Raw genomic sequence first — 24190 nt, 5'->3', positions numbered from 1 at the left:
ATCAGCAAACTCTGTAAATGACCGAAAGTTGAGGCAGAGCAGGCAGAAGACATCAAAGGGAAACCATATATGACCATATTTTCTCCATGATCTTCTTTCACCAAAATCAGTGAATAAAGTTATAAAGTTGTATTTTTGTACTATAATCAGTGAGGCCTAGTCTCGCATAGCCAGCCATGCACATGATTCAGCAGCTCTGTGCCTGTTAATTTCTGCCCCTCAGGAGGCTTCAGGGAATTTGGCCAATCAGAAGAAAGTGGGCTTTTAGGGAGGTAAGCCTTAAAGTGAACTAAAATGCAGTGTTCAGACAGAGGCTGAAGCAATGGACAGTATGACAAAAATGTGTTTTTTGAAGATTAAAGCATGTAAACATTTCTAGTAGATACCCAAAATAAAAGTATGAACCTGAAAATGAGCATAATATGGGACCTGTAAGGTGTAACTTAAGGTGTCATTTCCAGTCTCGTAGTCTGCCTGTTTCCTTGAATGAGACTTATAATTAACCACACTGACAAAAGGGTTTTACCTGCCACGATACCAGCTATTAAGAAGTCATTTATACAGGGCACCATTTACTGTAAACTGTTAATACTGTGGTGCAACGATCCAGTGAGTCACATTACAGGCATCTATCATGTATCTTGCCCTTCAAAACATTTCTTCTAACAATATTTATAAGTGACTCAGTGTCTGGAGGAAACAACTGTTTGTCTGAACAGAAATATCACACACACTGACATTCCTGCCCGGCTCTCTCACCAGTGTGTGCCGAGGTCTCTACTCTGCGTGTCTGTGAAGTGAGACTCTAGGAACATGTCCTTATAGATCCGTCCCACCAGGCAGTAGATGTCCGAGGCTACCTGCTCCTCGTCCTCCACCAGAGGCAGCATTATGTCCAAAGCCTTCTGTCTGTCGCCCGGCAGGTTCCTCCTGCACTCACAGACATGCACAAACACACACAAAAGCACACACAATAGTCAGAACTGTTGAGTTAGACATTTTCTAATAATAGTAGTAGTAGTGATACCAGCACTAATCATGTGTCAGTGGGAAACTGTCATGTGTATTTGTGACTATTTGTGACTCTTGCAAGTCCCATTTACTTATGGCAGTTTGCTGCTAAATTGTGGCATAGTGTAGAATCTTTAAAGTTGGCATTAGCTGCATTTACATCGAAGCTGGTTTATCAGTATTTATCAAAATAGAACATATGTGAATAAAACTTCCTCGTTAAAATCTAACAATTGGCTTATTCCGAAAGAATCTGTCATGTAAACACTCCTTTCCATTGCTTTGTATTTTTTGATAGCCACACAAACTATAGGAGTTTCCACAAGAATCCAAATAGTCAAGGGAGTAATGGGTGGCACGCCTTCTCCATTTTAACAACAATGGGGAGAAACAATAGAAAGTACAGTAAACCAATACTACTCCCAAGCACTTGATATATCTTTGTGACTTCACACCTTCAGTTCTTTTTCATTTTTCAAACTTGTAGTCACCAACCAGCTGACACTAGAACCAGTTATCAGATTTCGTGCAGCTCCCCCGGAGCCACACAATGCTTTATACAACTTTTTTCCACATATACAGTAAAAGTGTATATAGTGTATATAGTGTACAGTAAATGGATACTATTGAAAAGATATCTGCACAAGACCCTTGGAAAATAAAATCAACATCAGCTGGGTGTATGTATGTGTAGAATATGTGTGCAAGCACATAATAATATGTATGTGTCTATGTCTGTGTAGCTAGGGAACAGCTTCACAGCTATTGTTGTGGGATAGTGATTCCTGGCATAGAGAGGGCCATTATGAGCCCAACTTAAATGACTTCTATTTAGTACTTTGAGCTTCCAACTGTGCTGCAGTGGATCATTCAGGTGCTGAAGGTTCTGTTATAGAAAACAACAACAAATCCGTGTTGGATAATTAATTTATAGTCATTTTGGAGGCTGTAGGTTTTGGTGTGGTTGACTCGTACATTCTTAAACTGAGGTGTTTATGAGTAATAATCATTACTTGAGATAAATGTTTAAGAGCATACAAAATTTAGGATCACATTTATCCATCCATGGGGTGTCACCATGCCTGAGTAGTCAAAGTGACAACTAAAGAAACTTATACATAACTTTACCATGAAGAAAGTATACCCAGGTCCAAGTACTCATAGCAACTAGGAACTGAAGACACACTGACCTGGGGCAACCAAAGGGCTGAGACAATTATTGAAAAGGGCGAAACAGGTAGTTTTTAGGTGATGTTTTGTTTTTGTTGGTGCAGGTTGAGGCACTTTCCTGCAGCGGGCAACAAGGGCTGTGGAGTGTTTCCTAGTCCTATACTGTTCTCTGTTATACACATAAAACTCAAATGGCAAAGCATGAAACAAATATATTTTGTTTATTTTAAAGGTTTATTGATTTGTCATTCAATTTAGAAAGAAACACTTGAATGAACAAACCACAGCATGATGTATAATATAGGAATTTACAAAAGGCACACACTGTCCCCTCTCAAGAAGAACGTCAGCATCGGTCGTTTCAGCGAGTGTTTACACCTTTGGTTACATTTAAGACCTTTAGTGGCGCAGTACTTTTGATGTAGAGAGGTGGTCGGGGTAGATGGATGGGCCATCCAAACAATGGACTTTATCAGGAGACCGCTGTTCGTGTCATGTTTTCCGCAAACAGTTAACAATGTTTTTCAATGAAAACGCCTTTGTGTGTCACATATTTTGTTTAATTTGAAAGACTTGTTGCACAAATCTTATATACTGGACACACTATTTAAATCACAGGTGATCTCTGAATTGCACTGCAGAACCACAACAGCAAAGAGCCACTTGATCTGCATAATATGGCCTTATTAATATGGCCTCATAATTAATATATGAATCATTAATTGCCATGATATATTAATGATTTAGGATAAAGAGGCTTTCAGTTAAGAAAATTCTCACAATTGTACATACTACGTCTTTACATAACATACGTATTAACATCAGCAAAGGTCCCTAATATCTCTAATATTTTCAGGGAAAATTGTTTTCTCATTATTACGGTAATAGATGCAATTACATGCTTCAGAACCGCTAAACCATGCGGGTCATTTTTGTTCTTGAGTTACTGAATGTATCAAATTACAGACTTCAGAAAGAAACAAGCGCTGTTGCAAAGTTAAGTCTCGCACAAGCACGATGTGTGATAGTCAAGAAAAAACGATTCTGATAAACACAACACGGCTCCTCTCCAGAGCGTGAAGGTTAAATAAAACATATGAGCTGACAGCTATTACCATGGAGACCATCCAGCAGGAAGAGCGCCCATAGAGACAAGACCTGCTCTTTCCTCGTGCATCTCCCCATTTCTTTCAGTGTGCTTTCAGAGTGCTGATTGGTATTTTGATGGAGGAGATTCTTCACTCGCTCCTGTCGGGCTCCCAGCAGTGAGCCCTGCGCAACAGGCCCCCGAGCAGCGTTCACCACTCACATGCCTGATGCTGCCCTGCTGCAGACAAGAGGCTGAAGCCAATTAGTCCACAAACACTTCAACCTGGCAGATTCATTTAGAAGCAGAGCACCTACTTCAAACCAATCATCAAGTGTTTGTTAAGGCTGAATATCGACAATTTGAGGGCTTGGTATTGGCAACAACTCTGAAAAAAAAAGAGTCAATTAATATTTATTTATAGGCAGTCGCTTGAAGTGGAAGATTCCTTCACGTTCAAACTAAGAATAGAAAGATTTTTCTCTACTGTGCAGCCTCTTACAAGCTACAGCAAATGCTTAGCAGTATAATATCAGTAATTTTGTATTGAAGCTTCAATAAAGGTATTTCACTGGTTAAATGTCAAAGAAATAGCAGTTTTTTAAATATTATATCAGGATGAAAAAAACAGCTGTTAAACTGGGGAACACTTAAGGACAACATGTATTAAAATTCTCTTACTCAATGCCATTATCTTTACTGTGCAACAGAGCATACTATAAGGGCATCTAAGTAGGTCAGAGGTGGAGAGAGGCTTTAGGGAGGAAAACGATTACCATATTGCAATACAATGTTAATATTAAATATTGATATATATGAGGATATATCAATAAAAATTAAATGAGAAGCTGACAAACCAACTGGGAATGTCTGTTTTTGTCAAATTTAGTGAATTAAACTCCAAACACAAAAATATGCTAAAATCTAATATTGCCAATTTTCAAGATTGCCCAAAATGACCCAATACACCTAGAAATATTAAAGGATGTGAAAATTATAGTAACAAAATATCAAAGGCTACAATAAAACAAAATGCTGCTTTTAACTAGTGTTAATTATAGAATAAACAAGTAATCATACTGTATCAGAGGTGGACAAAATTTGGATCATTAAAAAAAAAAATTATATATATATATATATATATATATATATTTTCACATTCACAGTAGTTCATTGTCCAAATCTTGTCTTGCCTTCCAAAATCATATAACACAGTTACACCACACATCACAATCACATAACGTTTTTGTAGTTATTATTGTACTTTGTTGAATTGGTAAGCTGACGCAAAAGACCTCCTACACCCATTTGTCTCAACTCGTGACGTCCTGTTTAAAACCCGAGGGAAGCATCTCCAACTCAAGATGGAGGGAGTGTCTTCTCTCATTAACACTTATGATAAGAATGTGTCTCACAAAATGTCTCAGTGTGACGCCAGACAGTAACAGGGAACACACAGGCATCTTGGCACCCTGCTGAAACATTTTCCAATTGCTGCCAAATTAAAGAACAGCACGCATTATTGCTGTTTGGGGCAGACGCACTGCGAAAACCGCAGGACGTTTACAAGGGAAGCAGCTGGTGAGAAACAGGCAGTCAAAACCTCTCTGTATTCTACATCTGTCTTTTTCCTGAGCAGAGTAACAGCACACATGCTACTAATAATATCACTGTTGCTTGGGAGCCCGCAACCTGAATTTTGTGATTTTTTTTTTAGATTTAATTGGAGTTTTAGAAAATTCTCTCACAGCTGCTGCTTATGAAATCCTTTCAAAAACCAACACATAAACTCAAGAATGCAGTTCCACAGAAAGAGTTGATGGCAATCAAACTTCAAGATGTTTTTTTTCCGAACACCTTGATAATAGCTGGTTCGATAAATGTAAGTGATAAAGACATGAGCTGTCTTGATACGCGGAAATAAAAACATAGGTATAAATACAATAATAGGTAAAGATGTAGGTGCAAGTTGGATAATGATGAATGCTTCAGGTTCTGTCAAATGTGAGGAGAACATAAAAGTTTTAAAAGTAGATGAAGTCAGCTTCAATAACAGTTACTGATTGGAAATGCAGCATCAAGCAAAACTACTGTTTCTGTGGTTACGCAACGTACTCATTTAGAACGGTGGTTCCAACTCTGATTTTGTTGACTTTGTTTTAAGGAGTCATGTAAAATTCAATGTCGCACCCTGTTCTATTTAACTGAACTCAGTTCAAGTCGATAAAATTCACGCCAACAAGTGCAATTGTTAGCAGCGTCAACAAATATATACGTGATACAAAAAGCCAAAACAATCCAAGACCATAAGCGTAAAAACTATGTGTGACATTCTGGTAATAATTACATTGTTAATAACTACAAACACTCAAAAATATCTAAAAAACACAAAGTGAGTGGCAATTCACTCACTAAAATGTGTTCATTTCACCTCAGTATGCAACAATTTCCTTGTAATTTGTTTGTCAAAAATGTCTTTGACCAACTATGTTTCCCTTTTTTTGTGCTTTGTTAATAAGTAAGACCACATCGTTCACATGTCAAGAAACACAAAATCAAAGTTGAGAGCAACACCTACACACAGACAGAAAATCTCATTTTAAATAAAATAAATTAATAAAACCAATTTATCTGTGAAACTGAATGTGTGAGATAATGTCACCGATTGTGTATTGCTGTGTCATGCATGTTGTCATACTCGCCATCTTACCTATTCAGTGCGAAGGCATAGTGGAACTTCACATGTGGATGTGCCACAGGGTCAAAGGTTGGTAGCTTCTCCAGCGTCTCCACCAGCTTCACGACAGACTCATAATCCTAGATGATAAGTAAGGATCACACTGATGAGCTCCTGCTGCACTTTCACCCTGGTCATTGCTTAGCATTGTGGGACTGTTGTCCATGTATCTTTGCACCAGTGTCCTCTACACACACTCATCAAGGTATTGAACTGCTTTGTGGCCAGAGGGAGAGATTCTAATGTCCTTTTATTCATTCTGTCTGAGACTCAACTGTCTGCTTAACACCAAAAGCACTTCAATAATTGAGTGGCCCCTTCATCACATTTTTGTTGACTTGCCTACATAGTCACTATACCCAAAGCATGTTGAATAATTCAACACGTCCTCAATGCTTGTTATTCTAATGAATGATTCATGAGGCTGAGCGATGCCTATGGTGAGTGGGAGGATCTGGACGTTGAGTGCTATCGCAATGCGGAGACTAAAGAGCAGAAAGAGCGGCAGATTTAAGAAGAGCAGACCAAAAGCTTTGCCTAGAGCTCTCTACAGGCGGTCTTCGATGGCGACTGTTTGAGAAAACGCCACTCGTAAAGGGATGATGCTGACAGATTGATGCTTAGGCAGTGACCTCTCTCTAACTTGTACATTAGGTTTATACAGTAGCTTTCTCTTTCAAGGTCAGGGACATGAGCTGCATATACAGATTATCGGTACTTAGTTGGCAATTTGTTTGAACTTAAGAAGGGCATTAGTGGTTAGCTGAATGTTTGATACACCCCTATAGTTTATCCAAGAAACTTTTTGAGACAGTGTAGCAAATGACTGTGTAGGTCCTTGTTCTCAGGGTGTGAAATAAGGGTTATGATGAGGTTTAAACCTGGAGGTGAGAAGTGCATCTTGATAGGTTCATGCAGATTGAAATCACCTGAGCAACACAGTGCATATTAACAGATTTTTGTCATTAGAGATGTTATTGTTGTCCTCCAGAGTTTGATAGAGATTTGAATTGTTGCTTCATAGAGTTGAAAGGTTTAGTCATCTCAATCAATCAGCAACTATTTTGAAAACATTTCAATAGTTTTAGTAATTTGCCAAATAAAATACCCACATTTCAACAGGCTGCAGCTCCTCCAATGTGAGGATTCACATTTCAGTTTTACATCATTGTAAATTAAATAGTTTTGGGTTTTGGACCCAATTTTTATGGAGAAAAGGGGAAGCACATGATAAAGAGGGTGGGTTGTCTCTGTGTTGGCAGGAAAACTAAGGGATTATTTAACAGCATAAATGCAGGTTGCTTTATAGCTCAGAACAAGGGGAAGTGTACATAGCCACTGTGACGTCAGCCACTGGTTTGTGAACCACTGGCTCGAGTTTGAAATTTTGGCCATCGCCATCTTGTTTTCTTTGGAATCAGAAGTGACCATATTTGGACAGGAGCTAGCTAGCGTTATCACAGACTAAAATGTACTTCAGTCAGAAGAACTTTCATCAAAGAAACTGATATTTGCTCTGCTGAAAGTTATGTATGTTGGTATGGCTCTGTTCTGGGACCTTCCTGCCCTTTCATGCACCTACGTGGAAAGCCCGAAGCAGAGAGCTGCAGCAAGACCCCCCCAGGTTACAGAATAGAGCAGGCATTAATACAACAGAATGAATATCATGCTGTTTTGAAGAAAGCCAATGTGCCTATTCTCTTCGGTAAAACAACAGGAAGCAACCTTGCTGATGTAAACCAGCAACTACCAATTGTCTCCACCAGCATTAAATAATCCTAGCACACTTAATTGAACAACCGACAACAATATGATATGTTTAGATATGCAATATAGAGAAGTTGTACCTGGATGTCCCTGTATGTCAGCAGCAGGTTGATGACGATGTCAACTGAAAGGCATTCCACATTGTCCAGCCGCTGTTGAATGCGGTTCAGCTCGGCTGCAAGCTCCATGCCAGTGTACAACTCCCGAGCCTTACGAATCTCATTCAGAATCGTCTCACGGAAATACAGGCTGTGAGAGAAGAAAATACATAACAGAGAGGAGTTCAGCTTAAAGGTAGCATCGTTATGATGAAGCAGTACATCTAAAAACCAGCCCAGCTTCCATTGTTTAGTTGGTATAGTATGTAAATATGAGCCTTACTCCGACTCAAAGAATTGTTTATTTAAAATAAACAACTTCCATTCAAGAATCCAATTAACATTTTACTAATCACATTGTTTAGGTCCTTGAGGGGTAATATTGACATGATTGGTAGTTTTCATTTCTTTCATAATTGATCATTCCCTAATGACAGGAGTTATTTTACACTTGTCTATGCAGCGTTTTTTGTGGTTTATATTTTGATGTGTACTTCCAGTAAAGTAGTAAATACTGTATGTGTTTTACATATATCTCTACTTCCTACTTTAAACTTACTAACTTTAGATATGTTTCAATGGATTTTGTGGAGGAAAGCATACATTTAAGACAATGAACAACAGAAATCTCTTCTCTGATATGTTATTTCACATTCTTAAATACACATACAGTCAACGATAAATAGAAACTTTGGATTACATAATGTAGAGAATTTGGTCCACCAACTGCGGATGGAGAATGCACTCTCTGATTAGGGGGTTCCTGCGCAACAGAAGATCTGCACCCCTGCCATATGTGTTGCTTGAAGGGACGGGAGTCTGGTGCTGCTCCATACAATTATCCTCCGAACTAACTTGTGCAACTGCAGTGAGTGAGTGCAGGTTGATGTATGTTACCATAGTGGAGTTTTTTTTATCAGGACTTGGCAACCTTGGAGAAATATGGTTTGGCACCCCGGTCTCCCCCGTTGATGCTGCAGCAAAACCAGCATCCCTGAGGGGGTATGAGGCATCTGTTTTGGGGGTAGGCAGGGGTCAAAAGCTTCACCTTCTTGTTTCCTAAGGGCACTGGTCTCCCTCATCTTATGCTGCGTCCTTAACTCCTGCCTTCTGTGTATTGCTCAGGCCTGAGAGTTGGGTTAGGTGACCCGGTGTCCAGCTGCCTATCTCCTCCACCTGGTGCACAGACAGCAGTGTCACTGCATTTATAGAGCGTAATGAATGCACTGGAAATGGAGGCAGTGAGGCATTCCATTTTGCAGGTCAGAGAGATGTTTTGAAAAGCTGAGAGAGAGCAGCTGTTTGGGTGGCCACTAAAGGCTTCACCACTGAGGGTTCAGCTGACCCCAGTTCCCTCACTCAGTGGATCTCTAGCTTAGAGTAACCTTTGGTGGGAAGTTTACTCTTTAAAGGACTGGACCATGGCTCATTTCCTTCATACATAGGGGTACTGCAGGCAGGAGTTGTTTTAATGGTGGCTTGGCTGGTGGGAGCCTCTTACAGCCATACAGGTCTCTCTCCACCACCTCAGCGTCCTGGGCTGCAGGCCATAGTATACCCAATTTGGATGCGGCCCACTTATAGACCTTTTCTAAGCTGTTGTCCACTGGGGGAATGGTGTTGCATGCGCTGGGGGGTCTGGACCATCGAACAGGAAATTAGGAGGTCATCCTCCTCGTACTCCATTTTGTCCATGACGAGGAAGTCAGAGTTGTCGTCACCCTCTGTATCCTCACAGCCTAGTTCCACTTCAAGGAGCTCCTCAAAGAGTGGAGGCATCCAGCATGTCCGCCAAGCTCAGTTTGGCTCGCAGCTGATGGGTGCTTGTTGTGGCTCTTTAGGTGGCTTGTGACAGGCATGTGTCCTGACTATTGGCCACCACCACTCTCAGCCTCCTTTCCAGGATCTTTTCTGGCATTGACGCAAAGAGGTGACATGACTGGAATTCAGCCAGCAATGCTCAGGCATGCTTCGCACTCATGTAGACTACGTACATCAGATGAGCATCCCTGCCTGAAATGGGGCGTCATGCAGCCTCTTTAAACTTGGTTTGGACCCTTTGGCAGGGGCAGAGACCGAAGACATGGTAGCTGGAAAGATAAATTGTGTAAATAATTAGCTGTACCAGGCGTGACGCAGCGTATGAGCCTGTCAGTCAGTAGCACACAGAGTTTAGCCCGAGCTAACTCCGTACCCCAAGAGTCTGCTTGTTGTGACACATTAACTGAACTCCGGGTACTTAGCTCAGCTAACAAATTAATGCTGACCAAAACCTGGTAGGCTCGCCCTAAACGCATTAGACAAAGGTAATAATGCTACACAGTCACCAGTACACAAGTAAGCAAATGAAGGTTGGCTGGTGGAACAGCTCGCATTGCCATGAACACTAATCCAAAATATCCTGTGTAACAGCAACGACTTCAGCAAATCCAGACAGAAGCTGGAAACTGCGTTCGGTGGTGTAAGTTAATACTTAACAGTCATCTGTGACGTGTTGAGCAGCTAACCAAGTTTGCTTTGTTGACCTGAAGGAGTGTAGTATAGTTTCTTCACAGAACGAAAGCAAGAATGATTTGAGAGGGACTGGTCGACTGTGGTAATATTCTGTTCTGATCTGGGTGTATCCATGAGTGGAGCAACAAGATCAAAGTCTAACCCACTATCCTCTCTCTATTCATATAATAAAATCGGTTTCCTGTGTTTGGCTGACTAAAATTTAATTTGCTTGTTCATTTAGGAAAAAGTACTGATTTCACGTAACAAAAATATACAGCTGCCGATTATCATCTGCTGAGTGTTATCATCACTCTCTCCCTGCTCTCTTCGGTTCTGAACAAGGTGCATCCTTGCAGGAAGTGACAAGGTTAAAGCCTAAATGCCAAATAATGACTCAGTTCATGCACTCTCATCACATAATAAATCTGTTCCAGGTTAGTAAGCTGACTGAAATTGAATTAGCTTGAAATTAAACTTGTATTGGAACAAGGTAACATTGACACTGACTGATGTCCAGTTTTCATTTAAGGGCCACTTTCTGTCTAATACATGGCATCTGCACACAGTAAAGACACCATTATTACAAAAAGCACAGTGTCAGTTCTCATTGCCGTGAGGCAGAATACATTCATCTGTACTTGGTAGGTTATTATAAATAGAAGCCATGCTCTTCACACAATGTACAGAATGCATTGTGCTCAGATACCAGTGATTGCTGAGCTGAAAACTCTGCTGTGCTCACTGGTTATAACTTCATGCACTGTATTGTTGGTCTCTAGGAGACAAAAGCTTCATCAAAGTGCACGTTTTTCTTTTCTGCCTGTAAAACCTGAGTCACTATTCTTGGAACTGAGCTAGAACTAACTGGCTGCTGCATTGCCTGTTGGCAGGAAAACCTACATTATTACCTCAGCATCAACTGAGGCGGTGATAATTTCTTTTTTGTGGATCACCACGCAAGTCAAAGTTGAGGGATGCACTTACACAAAAATAATTAGGCTACAGAAAGTAAAAATAGGAAGAGTGGGACAATAAAACAAAGGCCTGTTCTGCTGAAAAACGCAGTCACCGTGCTGCTCAAACATGAACACCTGTGAGCTAAATTTTGCTCGACAGGAACTTGAAGAATCACACTATAATGGCTTCTTCCTCATCTGTCACGTCCCTACTTCATGAACCAACACCTCAGTTTGCAGTTATACAAGTTGAACATTATTTCCCTGTAGAAAATAGAAATAAAGATGGAAATAAGATATATAAGAAAACATTTTTGGCATTTCACACATACGCACAAAGTGGCCCTGTGATTAGCAGCAGTCATGTTGGCCTACATTGCCTTCAGAGGAACTTCTTGTTAGCTGGAATAGCTTTAAATAGTTTTTCTTGTACTTCCACATTCTCAAACCCTTTTCTTTGCGGTTAGTGTTACAGTGATTACTTCAGCAGTTAACTGATAATTCATAGTCATTAACATTTTCATCGTTGCAGGGAAATAACCTTCTAACCCCATTCAGCCTGACAAAAGTGAGTTAAGATAGGGATCAGGGGCCTCATTACAGAAACATTTCCTGACTGCTTGTTCTATCTTAAGTTTCAAAGATATGATTTTTCCTATCTTCCTATTACAGAAACAATCCCTCAACTCATGGTTGTGTCCTATCCTATCTCAGACGGTGCATCTTATCTTACCTTAAGAAATCCTAACTAGAACTGTAAACTTGATTCTTCAGTTGGCACTCGTCCTATCATGCCTGTATCTGTGGTTTAGCATGTACACAAGACTGCCTGTATTCTTGACAACGGCTGTCTCACTTTACTTGTCACTGGCTAGCTAACTAGCTAGCTAGCTAATGGACAATTTTAGTGATGAGTTGGAGACTTTATTCGTGTCTTCCAAATTATCAGCCCAGGATAAAGATTTGAACAGATGCAGCACCTCAATCATATTCAGAAACTAGGAAGGACTCTTAAATTAGGAAATTCTTCAGTTAGGACGGTTCTGTAATAGTCTTTAATATTTTTTTTGTAAATGCAGTTAGGAAACATGTTTTTGTACTACCCAAAATCCTAAATGTCATTCAAAACTGAGACAAGATAGGATTTCAGACTTCTGTAATGAGGCCCCTGACTTTTTGCCATTTGTTTTAGAAATGATTAGGCAATAGACATTTATAATTTCCTTAAGCATCAATATCATCTAAAATTGTGACTAGTCTTTGGTTTATTCTGCCCGTTGTCAGCCCTTCAATACACTTACTGGGAGTTTGCCTGAGACTCTTTTAGCAGCTGGATGAAGCGATCGAGAAGCGGCATGCAGATGGGTCCCAACAGCATCTCGAAGCTGGGCTGCATCAGCTCGGTCAGGCCCTTCATCAGGCTGCCCTCACAGCAGTACACCTTGTTGTGGGGTGTCACCATGTACGGGATGAAGGCGTAGTTGGCTGAGCAAGTCTGTTGATACAAGAGACATGGAAAAGCACTATCAGCGAATTGTAGTCTCAGAATACTATTGGATAAATATTGGAGGACTCCTTTTGTATGACATAAATGTGGGTGTATCATTTGGAAAATCCAAAAGATTTTGTGGTGAGATTTTTTTTATGTCAACTACTGTTTCTAAGTTCAAGAAAATACTTTCAATCCAACATATTACTTTGCCTTTCTTTAACCTTATATCCTCCTTATTCTACAACAGCACTGGCTGTACTAAATACTAAATAAACTCACGCTGATCTAAACCCCTTGGGCTTGACATATTTAAAGACAATAAAGGAAGTTTGCAGATACACATTTTTTGTATCCTCTAGGTCTATATGTTTCCAGTTTTTAAACATGTAACGCAATATAACTATAACAGACATGCCATATGTTATGTCTCATATTGTGCTTATTTAGAAGTACATCTGCTGTACACTTTTGTTAATATTGGGCATATTGAGCTATTACATATGTGTGTGTGTATATAAGATACATCTTTTACTGTAAGGATATGTTTTCCCAGCTTATGAGATTTTATATATGTGTGTGTGTATGTGTGTGAGAGTATAATGTATCATAAGCAGGTAAAACAGTAAAAGGTGGGTATGTACAGTATAGTAAATACAAACCTTATTTAAATTATGCAAACAATACTCTTTAAAACTGATTTTACAGACACTGTAAATGTAAAAAATTACATTGTATAAGGAGGAAGCAGATTGCCTGGAGGAAGTCTGTTTCCCCTGCTTGATACAGTTTCATGTTATCACATGCGGCTTCGGCTCTCATCTGTCTACAGAGACAATAGTGTTTATGGCGTTGTCTTCCCTGAGCCAGACTAAATAGGCAGCAGTCAGGCGGACAGATGTGCATCAGTGCTGACATTCCCATTAGGAGCTGCTTTCTAACAACCACCAACACTTACAGCAGTGCACTTACAAATTCCACTTGTTCATGCAGTCTGGTGTTGACAAAAATCAAGCGGAAACAAAAATCTTACTGCTCACTTACTACAATGCTCTACCATGTTATTTTCTGCAGCTGTGGCATTCAGGAGTAATTTCTTTTCACGTCTGTTTCACATTTTAGCTGTAGTTGTAGCACTAAAAGGGTTCTTTATTTACTTAGCTCTAATTCTAGACAGCTGTGTTTTATCTAGAGGTAGATTGCTGTATTCTGTATCTGTATTTGTTTAAACTGAATATTCTCCAGCAGTGGTCGTGAAGCTCCTGTTGCAGTCGCCCACCACTGCTGAATAAACAAAGAGGAAACACGTGCATGTGGTGTTTACAGACAGCACCAAGAGAAAAGAGAGAGAGAGGCAGGAAATCCACTATTGACATCCTCAAGGAACAGCCGAGGTCTTTTCAAGGAGAGCTATTCCCAGAATGTCAAATGTGTGGTGAAACACAACATGAGGGCATCTGAAGGCGGTTGGGCTCCTACCCAGCTGCATCCTGACAGCTTTAATATTGTATCTTGGTTTCAGCTTTTCAGCAGCCTCTTTGAGAAAACACACTGCTGCCAAGAGAAAAGAGGAAGTGAAATGAAGGTGCGGTGTTGAAGCAATGAAAGCCATCTGCAGATAACTTCCTCCTGTGCAACAGCAGATCATGACATCACTGACTGCTGCAGTGGCGGTGCATGCCTTTTAAAAATAAACCTGTGACCCCTGTTTCTGTTATGTGTACAATCAGACACTATATTTAGCTATATTTTGCTCCTCTGTCTTTGTATGATTCATGCCGTCATGGTTGTCATGTGACAGGTTTGTTTTCACGAGCTGATGCATTTTTTGGAGCGGCTGCAGGTCATTCTAAGTTAACTTCTGCTAGTCACTTATAGGTAACAAGTTTCTCAGCTGCGAGTGAAACACATGTGACGGCACTGGTTCACGGGGAATCTGGTGAATGTGACTGACAATGAGCCAGTTATTCAGTGAGTGAGTCATCTGCTTAGTTAGCCTTGCTGATGGTCCATCGGTCCATCTGCAGTTACAGCAGCATGTCTCTGTCTCTCTGAGTAGGAAAGCTGCTCCAGTACTCAGCTGACTGCAACTTGATGTTAGCACTTACTTTACCGTACCAACACTCATCAAGCCCTTGAGGAAGTAGTGATGACTAATAACCACCCATGGTCTCCCTCACCCAGGCCTAAATTTCTGAGAGTTTGTACCCACGAGCTGCAAATGCAGATTTATACCAAGTCGGTGTGTAGCAATAGTGAGTAAATTTATACCAAAACAGACAAAGCAATGTGCATGCATTTACAGTCATTGCATTTACATAAACAGAGGCTAATTGCCTGGATTTCCACAATCACGGTGGCTATTTAAATGCACTTAGTTCAATACAGCAACATACTGTTTGCTTTTGCAACAGCAGATGATAATAACAAACATTTACACCTGCAGATTTTATTTTGACAGAAATTAAATGCATTTGCATCAGCACAGGTGATAATGTAGTTAAAGAGCAATAGACTGATGGCTCAAGCCCTTACCCAAACAGTGACTGTCCTATCATAATTTATTCAATTATTCGTTACATATTATTTTGTCTCATTGCACTTTTCATAAAGCAAGACTAGAACATACTCTTTTTAAAATTATTTATAGAGATCCAACAGTTCCCACCATTAGCAAGCACTTGGCAACAGAGGAAAGGAAACACTCCCTTTTAGCAGGTAGAAACTTTGAGCAGAAAATTGACTCCGGGTGGGTGGCCATCTGCCTCGACCAGTTGGTTGATTCCTTGTAGAGTTTGAGTGTTATGTTAGTTTGATTTCATTGACTACAACAGGCTAAAGTATCATGATGTGGCTTGTATGTTGACTTGGCTGGGGTTGTGGCCTGCAGGAGAAAGGTCCTGAGACAGAGGAGGTTTGCTACTGGCTGAGAGTTTCATTGTGACCTTTGTTGTTTTTGTGAATACATGGATGACATGACAAATTGTGTTTTGATGGATACAAATATTAATAATATTAATCACGGCCCATGCAACAATGCCTTCAAAGAGATGGAAAATGTAAAAATGTAAAAAAAAAAAGAAACAAAAAAAAAAGGATCAAAAACGCCTATATTGCACTTTTAAGTGCACTTTTACCAGCACAGATCACGTGCACCAGGGCAGATGGCAGCTAAGTGCCCTAATAGAAGCAAGAATGAGAGAGAACAAAGGCAGTGAGTGCACATAAGGGAGATCAGTAAGCTCACACTCTTATGCTTTGAGTGAGTGATAATCAGCTCTCCTCACACAGAGTCAGTGTCAGAGATCAGTGCGTTTCATGCAGCACAGGGTCACCTCCTTTCACACTGAAAATCCATTAAGAAGAGCTAAGCCTTTCATCTCACTCCTGAACTCGACTCATGGACAACAATCAGCCTGCTCCCAAGCTTCTGTCTTAATCACAATATGTTTATTTGTTTTAGAGCTGAATAAGTCTATTATCAGATTTTTTAAACTTTTTGATAAGTGATCAATTGTTTAAGTTATTTATCAAGCCAAAATTTGTTACTCCCCCAGCTTTAGATTTATACTGTTGGTCAAGCAAAAGAAGACATTTGAAGACACCGAGATGGACTCTCGGAAACAGTGATATTTTTTTTTGAATTCATTTTTGAATAACTATTCATTAATCAAAAAAAACTTTTCTATTTCGTTCTTAAACCTTTCATTTGTATTGACTTTACTGAAAATATATATCAGGACGTACTGTGTGTCAGTGGGTTGATGTAAATAAATTTTTATATTTTAGCAGAAAGTACAGTAAGGCGTTAGTAAAGAGCGGGATATCCTTAGCATTTAAGCAGCGCCTTATTTGTGTAATGCAGTTTTTTCAAGTCAGTTTTATGCAGAACGTGCCAATGCAGTCAGTTTCTCATGAAACAGCTGTCATCTGAGAAAGACATCTTGAAAATGGAAGAGAAGATGTTTTCATTTTACATTTCTGTGAAACCAAACAGTCATCACAGCTTCTAAACAAAAGCAAGCTGCAAAACAGAAAACCTTTTATAACACCAAGAAGAGAAACATAAGGTGTTAGACACTGTGCTTCCTGCATGTTGCAAAAAAGCATATTCTTTGCACCACATAATGTGTGTGAGCAATGGGTGAGTAATGTGTGAAAGGAAAAGGCTAGGGGAAAAAAAAAAGATTGCTTTGTGTACTTACAGTGTTCTTCTGGCAAATTATCTCCTGAAACATGAGAAGAGAAAAATATATTCAGAGATTTAAGATGAACATTTTCTCCTAAGGGCAATTTGTAATACTTAATAATACTTAAAATAATAAAATAAAATTCAATACATAACACCTGAGACAGTAACATTTTATCACAAGGACACTTCTGGGAAATTTGACTGCTTGTCCAAAATCTGATGAATGTTTCTGGTTAAAAGCAGGGAGACTATGGCATGTAATACATCGTCAAAAGTAGAAATACACCACTAAATAAGAGAAGACCAAAAGCTGAACCTGACAATGTAGGTTAGAAAATATTCAAAGAATGTTTGCAAATAATTTTATGAGGAAGGAAATGCAACTTGTTTGTTGGGCTTTAAGGCTTTATTTTATGGTACTCCACAAAGTACCTTAAACCGTACATGGGTGGATGTTCTGCATCATGCATGGTTCATCCTGCATTCTATATAATCATTATTTTTGTAATAAAAAATATAGTATTGGTCTTTAATCATTTGTACATTCAAAACCTCTGAAAACAAAATCTTATTAGTTTAATGTGATTACAAATGAAAAGCACAAAAACTATGTTGTCTTGCCATCTTCACTTTCCTTGTAAACATAGTAACTTAAGGCCTCGGTGAAGTAAGGTCTGAAAACCCCTTTTTGTGGAATCGGGGGGGGGGGGGGGGGGGGGGGGGGGTTGGCAATTTTTGTAACTTTACGAGACACAGTCCTACCATCATGTCCTTCATAAAGCGATTAGTTGTGTAGAGCTGTGAAAGTAGTAACAATTCAAACTTTTCTCTCAAAACCTCTTTTTCAGTCTTTACAAAATTACTTCACTACATCAGTTTTTGTGTATACAATAGAGGACATCACCATAAATCGATTTGATGAGAGAATGTCTTTTAGTATTATATTATTATTATTATTATTATATTATTTTTATTAAACACCTTGCCTTAAGACGTACAAACTAAGCATACTAACACCATAGTATTGAACAAAGATATTCTGCCTCTGCTAGGTTTAACCTGTCTTTAAAATCAGCGAACCATCAACCACCAACTTATGAGCAGCCTCACTTACATATTTCCTATATCCTCATTGCCAGTTTTAACTTAACATGATACACAAGGACCACATACATCTCCAAAGACAGACCTTACTTTTGTGATTTTCCTCTCATCACATGCTGGATAAAGAGAGCAATATATTTACATTTGCATTACAGGGCTCAAAAAAAACTAAAATCTGCTGCTCACTAACGAATACAAGGCAACAATGGGTGATTGCACAACATCAATACCATATTACTTTCAGTGTGTCATATCAGTGCTGTAATGACCTTTAGGATGTGTTACAATCTGAATCAATAGGAGTTTTTCTCATGCTGGTTGTGTTTCAAAATTTATTCAAAAGAACCCTAAGAATGTCTTTAACTGTGGATGAAGATCCACTTCAAGCCTTATTTCATAAGTGAATAAACTGCACTTTTGTTATTCAAAAATACCCCAACCAATTTGGTGTGAAAAGAAGCATGGATAGTACACAGAGTACACAAAGGCCTCTTTAGGGTCTTGGTGTATAAGAGCTCCAGTATTAACATCTGACTTTAAATCAGAACCCTTTGAAACTATTTACTAGTCTGAGCGAGATCACATGAAACCACCACAGAGAAGTGGTCTTTTCATGCAGGGTGAGGTGCAGTTAGCGGACTGCCCAGCCAGGTGCGCGGACACCACGACAGCTCACAGGAACTCCTATTAGGTACCAGTTTGCATTAGGGTTATAACGTTGTCCAAAACCTTTTTCTAACTTAAAAAGCAGAAATAATATAGCTAAGATAATTTGTTTTTATGTAATTTTATCTCGACTCTGGAGATCCCTCCTGGCAGTCTAGTACTATATGTGGACCATACACTGTGATTGCTGGCTGAGGATCTCTGTCGCCATAAGACTCTCGCTACACAAACAGCATACAATAAAGGCATCAGTGTTCCCCTGCTACAAGTTGCCTACAGCAGGAGCTTTTAAACATGCTAAGCTTGGGCCTCAGACTGTGTGAACTATGTCTTGTCTGCTACACAGGAGCTCTAAGACTCACACTGTTGTCATGTTCTGACTCAGCCAAAATTTGCCAGGGACATTTTGGATTCCAGCCCATTAAAGTAACAGTCTGACATTTTTATTTGAACATAGTTTTGTTACTCTCATAGCAGACTAATACACTGCAGTAATGATTCACCATCTAGTATACAGTATGTACTTTATTGCTTTGAAGACTCACTGTTTGGAGGCTCTTTCCTGGGTAAAATATATTCATTGTTATGGGGAAATAATGGAATAAAAAAAGGCTAGTTAGCATAAGCAAAGATCCCCACCAAAGATGAACACATAACAACTATAAAGCAGAAGGTACATACCTGAACCACACTATGCAAAAAATATACACTGAGGGTTCCTGGTGGACTAGTGGTTAATATGCACACCACATAATCTTAAAATCCACGGTTCGATTCTGGGCTGGGACCTTTTACATACGTCCTACCCCTCTCTTGCTCACAGTGGTTCTTGTCTGTATCCATGCTATAACTATCTAATGAATAATAATGAATATAATAATTAGTGGATAACAGTGTAAATGCAGTAGTTCATGATAAAATGGCAAAAATGTTTTAAAATGCCTAATCTTTCAATGATGAGGAATCCTTAAAAAAATTCCTGGACCCCCCCTGTTCTTTGGGCACTAACCTAACTTACATGCAGACTTTATGGAAATCTATCACCGGTACATGATTTTGAATTTCCAGCTAACATACAAACAGAGTGATCACTAATCAAAAAACATAATTGTCTTTAAACTTTATTTTCTATTTACTCCCCATCTCAAACGGTTTCATAAATGTATTTCCTTCCATCAAATTATGCATTTCTGTGCCGCTGCCATCAAATTACGTTTCTGTCAATCTCCTGTCCTCCTAAATATAGCCTTTAATCACCACCCTTGTGAACCATGGTGATTGTTTGGTTCATGTGTTAAAGTGATGAGGGCAGGATTGTCCTGGTTTCTACTCATGATGACAGCTCACCTGCAGGGACTGGAGGGAGTCGGAGTTAGTGTCACAGTACAGGATGATGTTGTTGGCCATGCTGAAGCTCTCTCTGACTCCCAGGTGGTAGAAGAGCGAAGGCTGGCGGAAGGCATCCGTCATCTCCACAACAGCTATGTCTGATGGTGGGAGAAAGAGATGTAATATTAGTCAGTGAAGCCCTGAGTGAAGAATAACACTGATGCTCAGCAAGGTTAATGATTTGTTTCCTACCAGGCCAATGCATGATTCCGTTAGATAATAATACTGTATATATAATAATACCGTGTAATTCTTTAAAATATCAAGTTTCTAAAGACCAATAGTAATACAGATATAGTACATGGTTAGAAGTCAAGAAAGTCAATGGAAAGACAAGATTTGAGGCGAATTGGTCCAAGTGTGCTGGCCAGTCAACTTCTTCCACACCAAACTGGGAAAGCCATTTCTTTATGGACCTCTTTTGTGTACAAGATCGTTGTCATATTGAAACAGGAAAGACCTCTCCCCAAACTGTTGGTACAAAGTTAGAAGCACACTGTGTGTCATTGTATGCTCTAGATTTCCCTAGTGGTACTAAGGGGCCTTGTCCAAACCATGAAAAACACATACTCATAAATCTACATACTTAAAAAACAAATCTTTTAAATTTGACACATTCTGTTTAAGGCATTCATTAAGTAAAAAAATCAAAAACATTTTCTGGTATCGGCTTGCTTTACTGACAGTTTTAAACTAAATGAAGAAAAATAAAGATAGATGGATTAAATGATAACTAAATGTATCATTACTTGCAGCAGTGTAGTCAGTTTACCTATAACTAATCTGACACCATGCACCATGCTGAAGGTGGATGTCACAACTGTAGCTGTTGATCAGGTTTTCATTAAAGCAAACGTGGACTGGTCTTGTTCTGGGAGAGATTATCAGGGGTTAAAGGTTAATGGAAAGATGCAAAACACAACCTGTGTGCATCAATATTACAAACTGCTGTTACAGGTGATGTTCACAGCAATCTCTATACGATGAGTCTTTTGTGTTGTCAGCTATAGATTCTCATGTCAGACAGACAAATGGAGCTAATGCAGATGCTCTTCAGAATATACATAACATTGCAACCGCTGAAAGGCCCACCTTTCAACTCTATCATTGAATTTAAATACATTCAATATCACACTGACTCCAGCTGGACTCAAGTATATGATCTGGATCAATAAGAGTAAATATTGCCAAGTGTCACTCATGCCAGCAGGGACCACAGCTTCTGGCAAAGGGGCGGAGAGTTCCCAGCCTTGAACCAAGAGTCCTGGGCTTATGCTAGCATAACAGATTGCTGTGTAACCACAGACCTCATTCATAGGTGTGCTGTTGAACTGAACCATAAGATACAAATACTGTATGACTTTGCCAAAAGCCAATTTACCTAAAATCTTGCATTTCAATGGCATTATGATGGTTATGTGGCAGTAAACATGCTCATGAAGGCGTAAAATACAGTGTTATGGAGGACCACACATGAGGTGGGGTGGTACACGTTGTTACTAAGGGTGCCTTGCGGCTCTGATAATATGATAACAATAAAAACAAATCAGCCTAGTGGCTGCGCTCCAGTAATGACACAGGAGCTCAGAGAGTCACAGAGATAACGCCGCACCCTGTTTTTTTTTTTTATCCGTTTCCAACTATCCACCTCTGTGTCAACAAACATTACATGGAGCTTAAGAGCAGAGGATCTGAGATCCAACCAACCAAATCTTTACTTTTGATGTGTCGTTTCAAGCTAGTGCCCATCCCCAGTCGGTGGAGTACTACTGGAGGAAAGCACTAAAATATATTGAGTCATTTGGGGCAATGTGAGCGCTTGTTCACACTGCAAATAGTGTCAGATATTAGGTCTGCCAGTGGTGCAATAGTGTGTGATTGCCTCTGTGTAGTGGTCTAGGGTGATCTGTGTAGTTTTCAACATGAGACTATGTTATTATCAGATGTTTCAGGTTTTTGTCCATTTTGCACTTGACAGGTAGAACACACAGTGAAACAATTTATTGGGGAAACGTAAAATAGCTTTCTATGACTTGTTTTAAAAGATAGAAGATTCTCAGAGAAAGAAAGGTTAAATCCAGTCAAGTGTATTATATTGTGCTTAATGCTAGGACTCGTGTCAAGTCTCATACACTTTATTCATCTTTCCCCAAATCACAAATTTTGGAATACGCGAGATACATACACTGAATCAACACCGTCTATCATTAGATGCCCAATTCAATTCAACTACAAAAAAAGAAAGAGTGAGCAAGAACAAAAGAGTCACAATTTAAGACCAACTTTAGTCACAGAAAGAGGCTTTAGATATGACTTGTTCTGAAACTTGACTTGACCATGACAGAGGCTTAATTGCTCTTGACTTGTGACGTGGAGTAAATCCAGAATAAAATGAAATCATTAAGAGAATGTCGGGCGGATCTAACATAGCAAAGTAGCATATATATTTATTTATTAGGCTTAAGCACTAAAAGAACTTGGTCTCAGTGATACAAAAACACTATTAAAGGATCATATTCACATGCTGTGGCATTCTGGCTCGCATCCTCACCTGCACTTAAAGGGTAACTGTGGTATTTTTCAAGCTGGACCTTATTTTTGTGTCTATATGACATTTTTGGAAATTTATTTATTTTATTCATTCACTTAGCTGTCGCTTTTATCTGAGGCGACTTACAATTTCTATATGTGTCAGAGGTTGCACGCCTCTGGACCAACTAGAGGTTAAGTGTCTTGCCCAGGGACACATTGGTGGACGCCTCACAGTGGAGAATTGAACCCGGTTCTCTCACACCAAAGGCATGTGTCTTATCCACTGTTCCATCACCACCCCGAAATTTGTCCAGTACTGAGTGAGCATGCTACACTCTGCAGCAGTGAAACAGGGCTGCAATGTAACGGTTGCGGGCAATTGCGCCCCGTCAAAGTACATCCACTAAAGTGTTCACCCAAACAAACTAACCAACTGAGGCAGCAGCAACTGTTCTGTGAGGTAAAATTATTGTTTATCTCAACAAAGTCTGGTGGGCTTTGACAAGATTGATATAATTACAGTTTTTGTTTAAACAAAGAGGATCTTATTCTTTAACAAACTGTCTATCTCTTTAGGGATCATTTCCACAAAGTTGTCAGACACTTGTAATAACACATTATACAATAACATTTACTGTTGTGATTCACTTTCAGCAGCACCATTTGCAGACGCCACGGGCAGCTGTTTCCTCAGCACCAAACAGACAAAGTTAGCAACTAGATAGTGAACACAGGGGAGCTTTTTGCAGCTTAAGAGCTAGATATTTCCTTCAGGTGTTGGTGGACACCAAGTATCAGAGCTAAAAGGAGAGTGAATACCGGGAGTTACTATTTGTTGGGTGCCCAGAAACACGACACCAAATTAATGCTGCTGTTATGTCTGCTGGACGTGTAAATGGGCAACACGGCTCCATAAAATACAGTGGGGGAAAAAAGTATTTGACCCCTTGCTGATTTTGCAGGTTTGCCCACTTACAAAGAATGCAACGATCTATAATTTAAATCATATGTACATTCTAACAGTGAAAGACAGAATCCCAAAGAAAATTCCAGAAAATCACATCATATGAATTTATAAAAATTGATAACCATCTGATGAGGAAAAACAAGTATTTGACCCCCTGGACAAACAGCATGTTAATATTTTGTAGAAAAGCCATTATTGGCCAGCACAGATGTCAAACGGTTTTTATAGTTGGTGACAAGGTTTGTGCACATTTCGGCAGGGATGTTGGCCCACTCCTCCCTGCAGACAGCCTCCAAATCATTCAGGTTCCGAGGTTGTCGCCTGGCAACTCGAATTTTAAGCTCCCTCCAAAGATTTTCAATTGGATTCAGGTCTGGAGACTGGCTAGGCCACTCCAGAACCTTGATGTGCTTCTTCTTCAGCCACTCTTTTGTTGCTTTGGCGGTGTGCTTAGGGTCGTTGTCGTGCTGAAACACCCATCCTCGACCCATCTTCAGCTCTCTCACTGAGGGAAGGAGATGTTGGTCCA

The 24190-nt window shown here is 39.6% G+C and overlaps 1 protein-coding gene across 2 annotated transcripts in view; it reads right to left on the bottom strand.

The window, feature by feature from the left end:
- Nucleotides 1-24190, bottom strand: part of map3k5 (mitogen-activated protein kinase kinase kinase 5) — an 83503-nt gene that overhangs the window by 40777 nt on the left and 18536 nt on the right. For both annotated transcript variants that reach the window (XR_006826655.1, XM_046060007.1), the window contains exons 2-7: nt 20121-20260; nt 17017-17040; nt 12624-12817; nt 7853-8021; nt 5979-6085; nt 760-930 (exon numbers count right to left, since the gene is read on the bottom strand). Coding sequence is in view for 1 of the 2 variants with exons in the window: in XM_046060007.1 (XP_045915963.1) it covers nt 760-930; nt 5979-6085; nt 7853-8021; nt 12624-12817; nt 17017-17040; nt 20121-20260 (805 nt within the window). In the remaining variant the exon portion in view is untranslated. The remainder of the gene's footprint in view (nt 1-759; nt 931-5978; nt 6086-7852; nt 8022-12623; nt 12818-17016; nt 17041-20120; nt 20261-24190) is intronic.

This window comes from Micropterus dolomieu, linkage group LG10, assembly GCF_021292245.1.
Source record: "Micropterus dolomieu isolate WLL.071019.BEF.003 ecotype Adirondacks linkage group LG10, ASM2129224v1, whole genome shotgun sequence".
In the NCBI taxonomy this organism is placed as follows: domain Eukaryota; kingdom Metazoa; phylum Chordata; class Actinopteri; order Centrarchiformes; family Centrarchidae; genus Micropterus; species Micropterus dolomieu.
This window is presented reverse-complemented; position numbering and strand designations above follow the sequence as displayed.